General features: G+C 46.6%; 1 protein-coding gene across 2 annotated transcripts in view; it reads right to left on the minus strand.

Moving 5' to 3' along the window:
* Positions 1-9,476: 9,476 nt before the first annotated feature.
* Positions 9,477-16,114, minus strand: part of C14H1orf198 (chromosome 14 C1orf198 homolog) — a 33,545-nt gene continuing 26,907 nt past the window's right edge. For both annotated transcript variants that reach the window (XM_033408964.2, XM_004281567.3), the window contains 2 exons: positions 15,014-15,526; positions 9,477-12,319 (listed from right to left, as the gene is read on the minus strand). In XM_033408964.2, the coding sequence (XP_033264855.1) occupies positions 12,263-12,319; positions 15,014-15,526 (570 nt within the window). In that variant the 3' untranslated portion in view covers positions 9,477-12,262. The remainder of the gene's footprint in view (positions 12,320-15,013; positions 15,527-16,114) is intronic.

Genomic DNA, 16,114 nt, shown 5'->3' on the forward strand with positions numbered 1-16,114 from the left:
GAATATCTGGCTTAATAAACCAGCCTATTCAACATTCAATTTAACTGAAATATAAGGAGGAAGGGTCTCGATAGGCCACCTCATCCGTCACCATGCCTTCAAGTGGATCCAAACTAGACCAGTTTGGTGCCTGGGGCCCACTCCTGCCTGACACTACCACTTTAACTTCCAAGACTTTTCTTTCAGTTTACAAGGTCCATTCAGCTGGGACCAGCTTTTGAGAAGTTACCAAAAATTCAGCTGCTATTATGGGCTCTAGAATCAGCTTCCTTTTTCATGTTCCCTTTTGGTCTCTTGGGGAAAGTACTGGGGGCAGAGGCTGCATAAGGGCAAGCCCCGTGGAGGTCTCTAAGGGAAGCATGACTGCAAGTGGATGTAAAGAAAATTACCCCCTGTGAGCTAAGTAAAATAACCCATCCCAACAAGCACTGCAGTTCAAGGTGAGTGAGGGGATTGGAAAACATTCAAGGAAGTGTTAAACTGCAAAGTACCTGTAATTGTTTCCTAAATGGTCTCACACTCAACAGCTCCAGCCCTACAGCAGCCATTCCCCATACAGTTGCTAGAGTGACCTGTCCTCACTATCCTGCTGAAGGGACAGACCAATTGAGGAGCTGCAAGGACCAGAGTAATAGCCCCTGAGGTTATGAAACAGGGCATGTCTTTCTGTCCCCTGGCCATGTGGATTCAGGGGTGACTGTAGAGAGCTGGCCAAAGCTGGCTCGTTTTCTTTCCCTCTCCTCTCCTCTCTTCTCTCTCTCTCCCTAGAATTTGCTAACTGGAGCAGAGACACACAAGCTGGAAGGTGCTCTTGCCACCTCCTAGAGGATGACCACGCAGACCACTGCAGCCTTAACCACAGGCTAAGACTTTTCCAACCCAACCTCCTCTGCTTCCCTCGTTCCTCTGCAGAGGTTAGAGCTGCATTGCAGGCCGATGGCTCTCCCAGCCTCCTCCACCAACTCCCCGTCATTCTTCCTCACAGCTGTTTCCCCCAATACATCTCTTGCACGTCTCAGACGCCATGATCTTGGCATCTGCTCTTCCGAGGACGGAAACACATGCCTCTAGAATGCCCTACATTCTAGATTAGTCAATGTGCTTTTTTGTGGACCCATCAATCTTGTTTCTCTACCATCTCGTTTTTCCTGTTAATGGAGGATGACTGTAGAGGCTTGTCTGCATTCAGATTTAATCTTGTTTTCTTTCTGGCAAGACTCCTTCCTAGGTGGTGCTGTGTACCTCCTCTCGTATCCTAGAGGGGTCCTCATGGCAGAGGCCGACAGGGATCGCTGGTTCCGCACTGTGCCCAGGCCAACTTGTTCAGCTCTCCCTGTGATACAGTGGTGGGTTCTCCCAGAATCCTTCTAATACATGCAATTACTATTTTCTTCTAGATATTTTAAACTTTTAATTTTTCTGTTTCTGTTTATGATCCATTTGAAGTTAATTTTTGTATATGGCGTGAGGTAAGGGTCAAAATCAATTTTTTCTCCAAATGGATATTCTTCCAGAACAATTTGTTGAAAAGTCTATTCCTTCCTCATTGAATTATTTTGGCATATTTGTCAAAAAAAATTCAACTCTCTATGTCTGGGGCTGTTTGGGGATTTTCCTTTCCATAATTGTCCTTATGTCAATACCACAGTACCTTGACTACTCTGGCTTTATAATAAGTCTTCAAATCAGGCTAAGTCCTTCAACTTTGTTCTTCTTCTCAAAACTGTTTTGCCTATTTTAGGTCATTTGAATTTCCATATACATTTTAGAATCAACTTGTTGATTTCTACAAAAAAAAACTGTTAAGATTTTATTTGGTTGGCATTGAATCTATAGATCAATTTGGAAAGAATTAATATCTTAACAATATTGAGTCTTCCAAAGCATGAACATCATGTATTCTCCATGTATTTAGCTGTTTTTAAATTTCAGCAATGTTTTATAGTTTTTAGAACATACATAGTACACATATTGTGTTATAATGTCATGGTTTTTGATAATCTTGTAAATGCCATTAAATTTTTAAATTTTCCATATTACTGCTAATATATAGAAATACAATTGATCTTTTTATATTAACCTTCTGTTCTGTAACATTTCTAAATTTGCATATTATTTCTATGGATTCTTTAGGCATCCACATGTATATCATATGTGTATAATCATGTCAACTGCAAATAAAGAGAGCTTTTTTTTAAAATTTTATGACATTAATTTCTATCTCTTGCTTTATTAAGCTGTCTAGGACTGCCAACTCAATGCTGAGTAGAAGTGGTGAGGGAGGAGATCCTTGCTTATTCCTAATCTGAAAGGAAAAGGATTCAGTCTTTTGCCATTAAATATGACATTAGATGTAGAATTTTCAAAGATGCCCCTTACCAGGTTGAGGAAGTCCCTGCCTACTTCAAGCCTGCTGAGAATTTTTAACATGATTGGGTGTTGCATTTTGCCTAATACTTTTCCTGCATCTACTGAGACTATCAATTAGCTTTTCTCCTTAATTCTGCTAATATGGTAAATTACATTAACTGAATTTCAAATGCTAAACAAATTTTGTGCATCAGTCAGTGTTCTCCAGAGAAACAGAACCAATAGGGAACATATATATATGTGGATGACTTATTTTAAGGACTTGGCTCACATGATTGTGGGGCCTGGCGAGTCCAAAATCTGAAGGGCAGACTCAGGCAGGACTTGAACTTATTCTCTGTGAAACCTCAGTTTTTGCTCTTAAGGCCTTTCAAGTGATTGAATGAGGCCCACAAATATTATCAAGGGAATCTCCTATAAAGTCAACTGATTGTAGATGTTAACTGCATCTATAAAATACTTCACAGCATACTTAGTGTTTGATTATATCACTGGGTAGTATCTATAGCCTAGTCAAATTGACTACCATACCTTGAATTACTGGTATAAACCCCACTTGGTCATGATACATTATTATTTTAAAATACTACTGGAGGGCTTCCCTGGTGGCACAGTGGTTGAGAGTCTGCCTGCCGATGCAGGGAACACGGGTTCGTGCCCCGGTCCGGGAGGATCCCACATGCCGCAGAGCGGCTGGGCCCGTGAGCCATGGCCACTGAGCCTGCGCGTCCGGAGCCTGTGCTCCACAACGGGAGAGGCCACAACAGTGAGAGGCCCGCGTACCGCAAAAAAAAAAAAAAAAAAAAAAAAAATACTACCGGGTTTGTTTTCCCAATATTTTGTTAGATATGTTTGCATCTGTGTTCATGATATGAATATTGATCTACAGGTTTTTGCTTTCTTTTCTTTATTGTTTTGTAATGTCTTTGTGTGATTTTGGGGCCAGGGTAATGTTGACCTCATAACATGAGATGGGTAGAGTTCTTCCTTTCTCTATTTTAAAAAGTTTGTGGAAGATTGGTATTATTACGTATTTTAGTGGAACTCACCAGTGAAATCATCTGAACCCAGAGATTTTTGGGAGTAAGATGTCAAATAAAGATAAATTTATTTGTAGGGAAATTCAGGGTTTCTATTTCCTTTGAATCACTTTTAATAGGTTGTAACTTTCAGTGAAGTGGTCCATTCCATCTAACTTATATTATTTGGAAAAAAATTGTTTATAATAATATTTTATCATGTTAACATCTGAAGTATCTGTAGTTATGTCCCTATTTCATTCCTGATATTAGTAATTTGTCTCTTTGTGTGTGTGCATGTAAATGATATATCTTTGTTTTTCATTAGCCTAGCTAGAAATTTATCAATTTTATTGATCTTTTCAAAGTTCTAACTTTTAAAAAAATCATCTATTTTACTATTTTTGGCCCATTTTCTGTTTAATTAATTTCCACTCTTTATTATTTCCTTCCTTCCGCTTAATTTGTTCTTCTAGTTTCTTATTGGGGAAGTTTAGATAATTGGTTTTTCAGACCAATTTTCTTCTTTTCTAATATAAGCATTTAAAGCTATAAATTTCCCTCTAAACACTGCTTTAGTTGCCTATCACGAATTTTGATATGCTGTACTTTCAGTTCAAAATATTTTCTAATTTTTTTTGTGATGACTTTTTGACCAACGGGTTATTTTCAAATGTAATATTTAAATACATTAGGATCTTCCATGTATCTTCCAGTTATTAATCTCTGATTTAATTACTTTACAGTCAGAGGTCATAGTCTGGAAGGCAGCTGTCCTCACCACTATACCACCAATGCTGGTATGAGAGATCATATTCTGGATCATTTCAATTCTTCTCATTTTACTGGGACTTATTGTATGGCCCAACACATATTGTATCTTAGTGAATTTTTCACGTACACTTGAAAAAATTGTGTATTCTGTGGCTGTTATCTATGTGTCTCTGTGTGTGTGTGTATGTTTTAATTTTGCCTTTGGTTCTGAAGGATTTTTGTTATTGTTGTACATTAACTTCTAGCTTGATAGTCCTGTTTTTCTTTTTAGCACTTTAAAAGATGTGGTTCCATTTACTTCAAGCTTGCATATTTTGGGATGATAATTCTGTAGCAATTCTGTCTATTCCCCTGTTTGTACTTAAGATGTCTCTTTTTCTCTGACTGTTTTGTAGTTTTTCTCTTTATTACTGATTTTCAGCCATTTGCAGCATGGTTTGGGGTGTCTCTGTGTGTATGCTTGTCCTACTTGGGATTCATTAAATTCTTGTATCTGTGCATCCATAGTTTTTATTGAATTGGGGGAAATTTGGCCATTATTTCTTCAAATAGTTTTTTCCATCCCTCCCTCTCTTTTTGCCCTTTGGGATTTTGATTACTGGATCAGTTAGTATTTTCCCACATGACACTGAGGCTCTGTTCATTTTTTTCCCTAATCATTTTGCTTCACTTTGGATAGAGTCTAGTGCTAGCTTCACATTCACTTATCTCTGCAGTGTGTCATTTAATTTTAATCTACTTTGATGAACATTTCATTTAAGATATTGTTTTATCTCTGTAAGTTCCCTCTCTTCTTCACATTTTACTTTACATCCTTGAGCATATGGACCATATTTATAGTAGCTGTTTTAAAATTCCTATCTGCCAATTCTATCTATTCTGTCATATCTAGGTTGGTCTATTTTCTCCTGTTTAAGGCACATTTCTCTGCTCATTTGTATGTCTAGTAATTTTTGATTCGTTGCTGTACATTGTGATTTTTATGTTTAATGCTGGATTTTATAATATTCCTGTAAAGCATGTTGGACATATTCTGGCAGGCAGCAAAGTTATTTGTGAATTGGTTTGATCTTTTCATGTCTTGTTTTAAAACTATTTTAGGGAAGACCAAGAGTACCCTTTGTTTTTAGACTAATTTAACCTCACTTCTAGTGCATGCCCTTCTACAATCTCTGATGAGATGCCACATATTCAACATGGTCTGCGCCCTTACTGGACAGAACTTGGATGATTCCTGGCCTTGTGTGAACTTTAAGAATTGCTTATCTTACAGCTCCCTGATAACTGGAGGCTATTCTTCCTTGGAAGTTGTTCTTGCCCAGCACATTAAGAGTTCACCCAACACATGTACAGATTTGTTTGGGGCCAAAGACTTAAGGAGTTCCTATGCAGAGTTCCTTTCTGGAACTCTGCCCTTTTAATTCTAGTCCCCTTTGCCTCCCCAACTCCAAATTCATTCTCTTCACCTCAGGAAGACTGCCAGGCTCTGTTTGGATTTTCCCCTCCCTGTGCTGCAGTCTAGAAATAGTCTCCAACATACTCAAGGGGACTCCTAGGCACTTATCTGGAGCTCTTTCTCTACACAATCCCCCCTACAAATTCCAACTATCTTTTTCATCCCTGAACTCATTCGCCTCAGCTCAGTGAGAATCCTTGCAACACAGTCTAAAAAATGCCTCAAGTCAGAAAACCAAGATTATAAGATTTTCACTTCACTTGTTTCCCTTCTCTCGAGATCAGAGTCTTGCGCTGACTGTTGTCCAAAGGCTATACAAGCTGCTGTTACATATATTTTCTCCAGTTTTCTAGTTGTTTATAACAAGAGGGTTGAGTCTAGTCCTGATTACTCTATCATTGCCAGAAGAAGAAATCTTGTTTACTTTTTTTTTTTTGGTGGTACGCGGGCCTCTCACTGTTGTGGCCTCTCCCGTTGCGGAGCACAGGCTCCGGACCCGCAGGCTCAGCGGCCATGGCTCACGGGCCCAGCCGCTCCGCGGCACGTGGGATCTTCCCGGACGGGGCACGAACCCACGTCCCCTGCATCAGCAGGCGGGCTCTCAACCACTGCGCCACCAGGGAAGCCCCTTGTTTACTTTTGACAATCTCCAACTATGAAATTGTGTGGCCATATGCATAGTCCATATGCATAGTCTACTAAGTCATAGGCATAGTCTACTAGAACGTAAGCTGCGTGAGGGTAGCAACTCTGTCTGTATTATACACTATGAAATTCCCAGTGCCCAGCACCAGGCTGCAACACAGTAAGAACTATGAAGAAAAAAATATATTATTGCAATCCTGGAGCTAGATGTTGACATGAATCCGTGGAGGGAGACAAGATGAGGGGAGGGAGGGAGAGCAATGGAGCACACGGCACGAAGAGAATGACCAGGGCCCATGTCGTTGCCAGACTTGCATCTGGACCTCATTTCCAGTCTGGGCTGTTCCTGTGACACATGCTTTCCATGCTTGGACTTGGACACTTTCACAATAAAAGATCGGCAGTAAATGCTTCAAGATGCCAGTATTGTGTTAAAGCGGTAGACTATGTTTTCTACACTTTCTGTAGTGTAGTTAGAAGATTTAGAATAATTTTTAAAGATCCTTGCACATATTACTGGGTATAATTTTACTGCAGATTCTTAGTTGGGGTAAACTTCAGGTTGCTGCGGTAAAGGCACTGGCCAACTGATGAAATCATCTTCTCCTCCGCAGAGGGCCCTGTCCAGTCTCACACGGCCTGTGTCATCTCTGCTCCCTAAGGCACAGGGCATCAGGTGTCACTAATTCCCACCCCCACTCTCCTCCCAATCTGCTTAGTTGCCCCACCAGCTATTAGAGAAGTGCCTGGATTGATTCAGGGGTTAGAGATGTTGGTTGATGTGCAACTGCAGAGTCACACAAATTAAAAGCAAACAGAGCCAAGCCACACAAGATCTAACCAGTGCTGGCCAAGGGCCGCCTCCGACCTAACACACCAGTTAAACAAGAGTGTCTCACATCCTGTCTGATGTGAGAGATCAGTAACAGACCTAGATGATAAAAGATGGCAAACTTGTTTGCCAAAAGGCATCTACTGAAACATGACCACCACCGGTCCACTCTAGAGCTCTCTGTTATATTTCTTCCCTGCTACCCTTATTTCCACCTCTGTTCCTCCCACAGGCAATCATCCCACTGTTAAATGTCTTATTTTGTGTGCATGTTTCTAATTTATGCAAAAGGGATAATTCTGTATCCCATTGTTCTTGCTTTTGCTCAGTAGTTTAGTTGTTCAGATCCACCCACGTTGCCATGTGCACATCCAATTTGCTGCTTTCAGTAATGATCCATGGTGTGGGCCCATCACATTTCATCAAAACATCTTCCCACTGATAGCAGCTACCTAGCCTCCAACTCCCACAAACAGTGCTGCCGTGAACAGCCCTGTACATAGTCCCTTAAGTACCTGTGTGAGAATTTCCATGAGACATGTCCTGGAGGGGAACTGCAGGGTCCCAGGACATACAAACACTTAGTTTAGCAAAATAGCACCAGATTACTCCTGACACATGGCTGTACAGCTCCTCTATCCCAGGGTTTCTCAACCTCAGCACTACTGACATTTTGGACCAGATTATCCTTTGTTCTGGGGCTGTCCTGTGCACTGTAGGATGTTTGGGAGGATCTCTGGCCTCCACCCCCTAGATGAAACGGCATACTCTCCCTCAGTTGCGGTGACAAAAAAAAAAAATGTCTCCCAACACTACCAAAGGTCCCCAAGAGGGGCAAAATCACCCCCAGTTGAAAACCAGTGCTCTATCCCCTTTCTGCAACACTTGGCATTATCCAGCTAATTTTTTCTCTGATTACCAATTATTTTAAGCACCTTCTCATATGCTTGACAGTTTTTAAGGATTTTCTGTAATGTTAATTCTGTTAAGGTTGCTGGCCTCTTTTTGTTGATTTGCAGGAGTGCATTCTGTATTCTTGATATTTGTCCTTTATTGGAGTTGACATAGCAAGTATCTTCTCCCATCCTTTCCACTAATTAACTCTATCCACAGTGCTCTTCACTGACAGAAATCCTAAATTTTCATCTATGAGAGTCATCAGTATTTTGCTGTATGGTTTGTCCTTTGGAACTTTTATTAAAGAAGTCCTTCCTGCCCCTAGGTCACAAGATTTTTCCCTCTATTAGCTTTACACATTTACCTTTTATAAGTTGGTCTTGAATCCATATGGAGCCCAACCTTCTATGTGGAATTGTGTAGGAAACCACTTTTATATCTCCTACAGTGAATCCGCCTTTCCCCTGCCAATCTGTGATGCCACTTTGATTGTAAACTAAGTCTCCTTATATGTGTGAGTTTGTCCCCAAGCTCTGCATTGATCTAATAATCTAGTCCTGCCCCAATACCTATAAACGTGTTTTCATAACTGACAGGTAAGGCCCCCCTCATTCTTCAGTGAACTATTATTTTTCCACCTAAAATTTAGTGTAAATTTATCAAATTTACAAAAATATCCAACTGCCATTTTTGTTGAGGTTGCACTAACTTTATAAAATGATTTGAGGAAAATGAACATTTTTATAATATTAAGTTATCCCACCTAGGATTATTCAGCTTTTCTTCTACATCTTCTATTTTCTTTTTTTATAGTTTTCATTAAAGACGTCTTTGTATACTTGCTGAAGTTGATTCCTGAAATCACCCTAGCCCAAAGAGGCAGCAAGTACAATCACTTGCTCACCCAGAAATCTATGGTCCCCAGGCAGCAAGGCCCCACTGTGCACGATAACTCAGGAGAAGTCTGACAGCCTGAATCCCCATTTTCTTGAGGGGATATTAGTTTTAAAAATTGACATCTAAAAATTCTCATCAATCTACAGCTGGTAACTTACCACCGACACCTTAATGAACAGAATAGATTGACGGGCCATGCTTAAATCTGCATGTCTTCCAAGAAAAATCGGGTTCAACCACATTGGAGGTGAAAGCATTCGGGGAGATTGCACCTGCTCTTCTGAGTCAGTCACCTGATGCAACCAGCTGGCCCTGGAAAGACACGCCGTGCTTTCCATGTCACCGGAAGGCTGTATGAGAGCTCTCCGGGGTAAAGCCCACCTCGTCTGCCGGGGGCCTGTACACCTCGGCCACTGCTTCCCACCAGCGTGCAGGGGGCCAAAGGCAGGACTGTGCAAAGTGGGCTTTGAAGGGGTTTCAAGCTGGCCTTCACCAGTACGAGTCCTTTTCTCCTCCTCTGTGTTCAACAGCAATCATCCTAGCAGGCTTGCTGACCCCAGCAGAGGTCCCAAACAGACACGCCGAGCAAACTTTAAATGGCTTTATTAAAGGCTGTTAATATAAAATACAACCAAGTTATGAGTAGTCAGTAAGAAGTTTCCATTTTTGAAAACATATATCAAAGAAAGGGAGGCTGCTGTGACACCCACGGGGCGGGTGCGGCTGGGTGCCACACCCTGCTGTCCCCAGAGCGGGTGGTACTCCCAAGCCCAGAGGGCAGGGGCAGGGGGGGCGGGGGCGGGGTGGGGTGGGGTCGCAGGTGAAAGAACTGAGACTAGTCTCTAGCCTCCTGGTGGAGATTTTCCAATGACGGTCACCCAAAGTAAGACACTGAATCCTTGAGCTGAACCCCAGGGGCAGACAACAGGGTAGCCAGAGGGAGGGGATGCAAAACCACATTAGGCTTCAACTGAAAAGTGTATGTTTTTAAAATGATAACTAGAAACTTCTGGTTTTAGAAACGCCCTCTTGATACATGGCAAAAAGGGGGCAAAACGTATAAGTTTAATTTTTCCTTTACTTGGACACACTAAACATAGATTCCCAGGAGGGCAGTGAAAGGAATCGTCTTTGCATAGGCTGCCCGGGCTTAAGAGGAGAATCTGCGGGGTCAGGCGGGATGGAGACCCATGAGCTCGTGTCCTCCAGGCCTTCACCTCTCCCTCTCACGCTTCTGCGCTTCCAAAAGCAAAGCAAAGCAACACGACTTCAGAACTCCCTCTAGGACTTCCCAAGTTGTAGTTTTACATTTAATCTCAGGAGGCTGTACCTCTACGGAACTTTAAACACTGCTACGGATAACTGAATACTCTTGGGTACTGGACCCCAGATGGTGCTAAAGAAGGTGGAAGCTCTCAAAAGTCCCCGTGCCCCTCCTTTCCCAGGAGAACCTGAAGGGAATACTGGGTCTTATGAGAAAGTGGGAAAGAAATCAGAGTCACCTCCCGAAAGAACAGACACCTCAGCTCGGGCTAACTGTCCCGGGATGCAGATCTTTCTTCCCTGCTACGCCAACGCCAAGGAATGCAAACTCCCTTCTAGACATCTTTTTTTCTTACGGGGACCCTGCTGGCAAGCATGGGTTCTAAGGTCACTGCCCTCAAAGCTGGAAGCGAGGGCAGGTGTCGAGCCCGGCTCCGAGGCTCAGCAGCTGACCTGCAGGGCTGGCACCCGGCTGGGATTTCGTTTTCCCCTCATTGCCGTGCTAGGAATCTTTTTTTCTCTTGAGTGTTTCAACTATACTTAAACAGTACAGAAGGGACATGTATTCACCACGATACCGTCGGTCACCAAAGGAGGAAGGTCAGATGCAAGACCCCAAGGGGCCAAATGCGGTTCAGGGACAGGATGCAATTGGCAGAAACCAAACCAGAAGTTGGCGAGGCCACAGCTTTGGCAGAAACTTTCTGGAAAACACAAGTCGCCACGTGCTTCACCTTGGAGCCAGATAAAATATTCTAAAAACCATTTCAGAAGGTCCTATGGAACAGAAAGGCATCGTAAAAAGACACACTTTGATACTGAAACTAGGTGCTCACTGGCAGGACTCGCAGGGATTAAGGCGTCAGGTGAGGAGAACACAGTGAGAGGCAACGTGGAGACCACGCTCGGGCACGTACTGCAGGCTCGCATCACACGGGGCCGCGGGGTAGCGGCTCCCCGCCCGCCCTACCCCGCCCCGTCCTCCCGGGCAGCCTCGGAGCTGCCCTAACGCCCCTCCCCAGCAGCAGGGAACACAGGTCAAGCGGGCAGCCGAGTCCACCTCCAGGAGATGCTGTTGCCATGACCACGAAGGTCTCCAGGGGGCGCCGCTCGGGCCATGCAGAAACTCGACTCCGCTTCTGCTGGCGGTCAGGGTTGAGGGAGTGTCCACTGTGACGCAGCTTGACCAGTCCTTGGGTTGAAGGACATCCAGTGCCCCTAACAGCTTCACGCTGGAAGGTTCTAACACAACTAATCAGAAGGGCCTGGTCTGCCAGCAACGCCCGCAGGTGCCCAGGACAGGAAACACCCAACAGGCCCCAGAAGTAGCAAAGAACTTCCAAAGGGAAACTGGTACAAACCCAAGAAAAGTGGTAGCCCTACAACTGCTACATCTAGGTACAAAATAATGTAAAGTTAATACAAAACTTCTAAACATGCAACTCGTTAATAAACAATGATGAATAGTTTGAATAAGTACCACGGCAGCCTAAAGACGACCTCCATCACATGCCAACAACCTGTTTCCTGGAAATGACGTGAGAATGAAGGGTGGCACGTGATGCAGAAGTGTGGCTTCAGCAAGGGAAGCCTGGACAGCCGGAGCGTGGCGTCGAGGACTCCCGCCACGTGGGGCAGGTCTCCCCATGGGCACAGCCAGCACCCAGCACCATTATTGCTGAGGACAGCCACCCACTGAAAGGAGCCCCGTGCATTTCTAAAAGGGAGGGGATACAGGAGAGGAGATGGAAATCACTTTATGATTTTTGTGACAGGGTTGAGAAACATCTTTCTCTGAGGAGGGGGAAAATTGGGTGGAGCTAGAACAGAACGTTTATTTACAAGGTTCACCGAATTCCTAAGAGTTTTTAAAAATTCCAAATGTAAAACTTCTGTTAATCAAATCGTTGAAAATAGCACAGGTATCTGTTCTTACCAAAACGGGAAAAATCTGGAAAGCTGGACAAGGCAAAATTTACCAGTTTCCAAACAGTTAAGAAAAGAGCGCACAGAAACTATCAAAAGACACAGGGGAACGCTGCCCTTCTCCTTCGCCACACCGCTTCGGAAAACATTTTGGGATTCTTGGTTTGTTTCGTCTAACACATTTTACCAATTGTCCAGAAAATCAAATCCTGTCTTCAAGATGACATTACTTGAGCTGACCTGTAGAAGGGACAAAAACACCAAAATAAGGCATGAGACTAAGTTAGCATAAGCTAAAAACAGCACCTCATTTAAAATGACCCAAATGAAATAGTCTGCTCCCGTCTCAGAGGCTCCCTGACCTCAATTTGCCTCAGTGCTGGGAACCAGAAAATTAAATAAAGCTCAGTGCAAGCCACACTCCACCAGGATCCAACACGCACCCCGCCCCGTCCCCAGGCACGTCCGAGGGCAGCCTGCGGAACTACCCACAGAGAAAAGGAGAAGAACGGAGCTTTTCTATTGTTGAATGATGGGCACGTTAAAATTTAGTCACTGTGGAGTGAGAGAACAAGTTACAAGTTTCATATGAGCCTAATATGAAACACACACACACACTGACAGACGAAACAAAATACAATAAATTACCAAGTTAAGGGAGTGAAAAATATGGAGAAAGGATGTAAAGTTTATTCTTTTCAGATGATGCGGAAGGTTCTGGAGTGATCTTCCCTAACCCAGGGCCACTCTTCAGGTCACAGACTGCCCACTCACAGACATGGGGTTGGTTTAAAGGGCCGTCTGTGAGCACAGGCCGCTAATTCAGACACATTTGCACAGGCTTCCGCCAGCCGCCTGAGGTGAGAGGCCCGTCTCCCGGGTCTAACATGAGTGCGTGTTTCCCTGGTGGCCGCAGTCTTCCCGAGCGAGGGAGCCTTGACCCTGTGCTCTCCACACACCGGCAAACAGAAGACGCTGACGCGGAGGCCGCAGAGCTGAACGGCTCCCTCTGAAGCACGTCCCAGGCCCAGTTCTGCCGCCTCTCGGGTTGAGCCAGAGCCCGAAAAGCCAAAGGCGTTCAGGCACACGTTCCTTTTTCTGGTTTCCTACCAGTGTCTTACGTGCAGCCGCACTGCACGCTGTGCTGTGCACTCGTAAATCTGTTCTTTCAAAGTGTTTCAGGTGCTCTGTCCTACTCACAGCCCCCAACCCCACACACACGCTTTCCTGCGTCTTGTTACAATGAAGACCCTCACGTAGCTTATATAGATGCTTCCTTCGGAGGAAGTAGACCCCACTGCGGAGTGTCGGAGAGCGAACACCAGGCAGGAAGATTAGGGCGGAGATGGAGCCGGGCACCAGAGCGGCAAGGGAGGGGCCCAAAGTGCCGGCCTAAGATGGCGGGAGACCCTGAAAGGAGGGACAGGCTGGACGATGGAAGGCAGAGGGCCTCCCGTCCCAGGGCTCCCCTTCTTCGGGAGGACAACTGACTAGGTCTTCTGCTTAGAGAGGCGTGGACGTGCCTGGAACCCCAATCCAGGAAACACCCAGAGGATGACCACAGCTCAACAACAAAACCCACAACCAGGGGCTGCCCTGCTGGCGCAGTGGTTAAGAACCCGCCTGCCACTGCAGGGGACACGGGTTTGATCCCTGGTCTGGGAGGATCCCACATGCCATGGAGCAACTAAGCCCATGCACCGCAACTACTGGGCCTGCGATCTGGAGCCCACGAGCTACAACTACTGAGCCTGAGCTCTAGAGCCCACGAGCCACAACTACTGAGCCCGCATGCTGCAACTACTGAAGCCTGCGCACCTAGAGCCCGTGCTCCGCAACAAGAGAAGCCACCGCAATGAGAAGCCCGTGCACCACAACTACAGAGCCTGCCCTCTAGAGCCCGCGAGCCACAGCTACTGAAGCCCTCAAGCCTAGAGCCCGTGCTCCACAACAAGAGAAGCCACCGCAATGAGAAGCCCGCGCACTGCAACGAAGAGTAGCCCCCGCTCGCCACAACTAGAGAAAGCCCGCGCGCTGCAATGAAGACCCAATGCAGCCAAAAATAAATAAAATAAATAAATTTATTAAAAACAAAACAAAACAGCCTCCCTCTGAAATACACCTACCTACCTATTTATTTATTTATTTATTTATTCATTTTCTCTTCTCTTTGCTGAGTTTTCTCAAGCAATGCAGAACAGCTGGTAAAGACAACAGTTGGCGCTCCACAAAACTGGGAAAACATGGAGGAGCCACCCATGCTGCCTATTCTCTTGCAGGGCCCTTTCTTCACGACACACAGCACTGCAGCCAGTGAACCTCTCACATCTTTCTCTTCCTTTCCCTCTGTTCCCAGAAAGAAGTCCTTTCTTTAGGACTCCTCCCTGGACACCTAACCCTGTTTTGCGTGGAAATGAGAAGTGGCCCATCATTCCTGAGGCAAGTCTCCCGTGGTCCCCTCCACGGCTGCTCTCCTGGCAGAGGCTTGGGGTCCCAGCCACTTCCCCCATGTCCCTTGGGACATCTGCAGGTCCCTTCCTCACCGACACTGCAGCCCAGCCTCCCAGGCCCCTGCGTGGAGCTGGCATGCAAATCCCACCCACGCTGCCACCTTCCCCCTCGAGTCCTCTGCTCACTGCCCCCTGCGTCCCTTCCGTACCTGCCCTCACACAACTGGGGAAGGGCGGTGGGCATCTGGGACACATCCACGGAACAGGCAAACGGGTCACGGCACCAGACGGCTTCACAGAACACGTCTCCTGCCTGTGTGTTGGTCGCCAAGCTGAGCGACAACCCAGCAGACCTGAACCCAGAAGTCCTCCGAGGGATGGCAGAGGAAGGAGAAAATGGGGGCATCTGTGGTCCGCCCACCCACGTGAGGTGGCCCTGGTCACTCGGGAGGAAGGAGCCCCTGGCCGGAAGCAAGGCACCCACCTGTACAGGCACGGGTTCCGAGAACAGAGCACCCTCCGTGTCCCCCACGGGCTCGGAGGCGGCGGCTTCGCTCAGCGGGCTGCTGCAGGCCTGGGCGGGCTGGGGTCTCTCTCGCTCCACGCTGACGCTGGGCAGGACCCCCTGCTCCTGGCGCAGGCTGCTGGACTTTTCCACCTTGGCCTCCCTGGCCTTCGGGGCGGGCTCCTGCCGGTAACAGACAGGCAAGACCTTTTCCCCTTTCTCCATAGACTTGATCTGGCTGGGGGTCAGCGACTGGAACTCGGCCTCAGGGCCCTCCCCCCGGGACCGCTCTGCATTGATCTTCCAGAAGGACGCTTCCTCTTCCTTCCGGGCGGCGGGACCCAGAGCATCCAGGCTGGAGGACTTGCTGCCCTGGGAGGGTCGGAGGGCCTGCGAGCCCTGAGGGGCTTTGGACAGCGGCCTGGGCTCGGTGGAAGTGCTGCAGCTCGGCTCTTGGATGGACAAGAAGGACACGCTGAACTCCATCTGACTCTAGCGGGATGCGGGGAGGGAGGGAAAGAAAAGAGCGACACATGCGGTCAACGGGACAGGTGTGCCGGCCCACACGTCCCCCCAGTGGCAACAGCGCTGCCTGCTGTCCATTTGCTGGCACTGCCTGTCCGCCATCACAGCCCTGAAACGCGGCACAAGCTGTCACATCCTGTCACACTGGAGGCTACGAACAGCTCGGACTCCTGAATCTGACTGACGACTAAGGCCTCTGCTTGGTGGGCAGATCACCCACCCGCTTCTTCAGGAGGGACTCCCGCCCCTTCCTGAGGAGGGTGACTGCCCCCCAGGGGGTGACAAGGAAGGGTGCACAGTCAGCACGACAGCACTGCAGTGAGGGTCAAAACCCAGAACCAAGTCCCCACCTCACGGGCCTCTGCCTTCCGGACCGATGGCAGCCAGCAAGGGTGAAGGAAAAACCAGCAGCCAGACCCTGCTTCCCTGGACTAAAGCAAGAAAGTCAAGGGCAGGCCTGTGCGCGGCTGCAAAGATGTGATCCCCCTCCCACGCCTCCATCCCACACTCCGCCTGCACGCCCGCTACACACTGCATGTTTGTGTGCCCCAAATT

This window comes from Orcinus orca, chromosome 14 (assembly GCF_937001465.1).
Source record: "Orcinus orca chromosome 14, mOrcOrc1.1, whole genome shotgun sequence".
Classification (NCBI taxonomy): Eukaryota; Metazoa; Chordata; class Mammalia; order Artiodactyla; family Delphinidae; genus Orcinus; species Orcinus orca.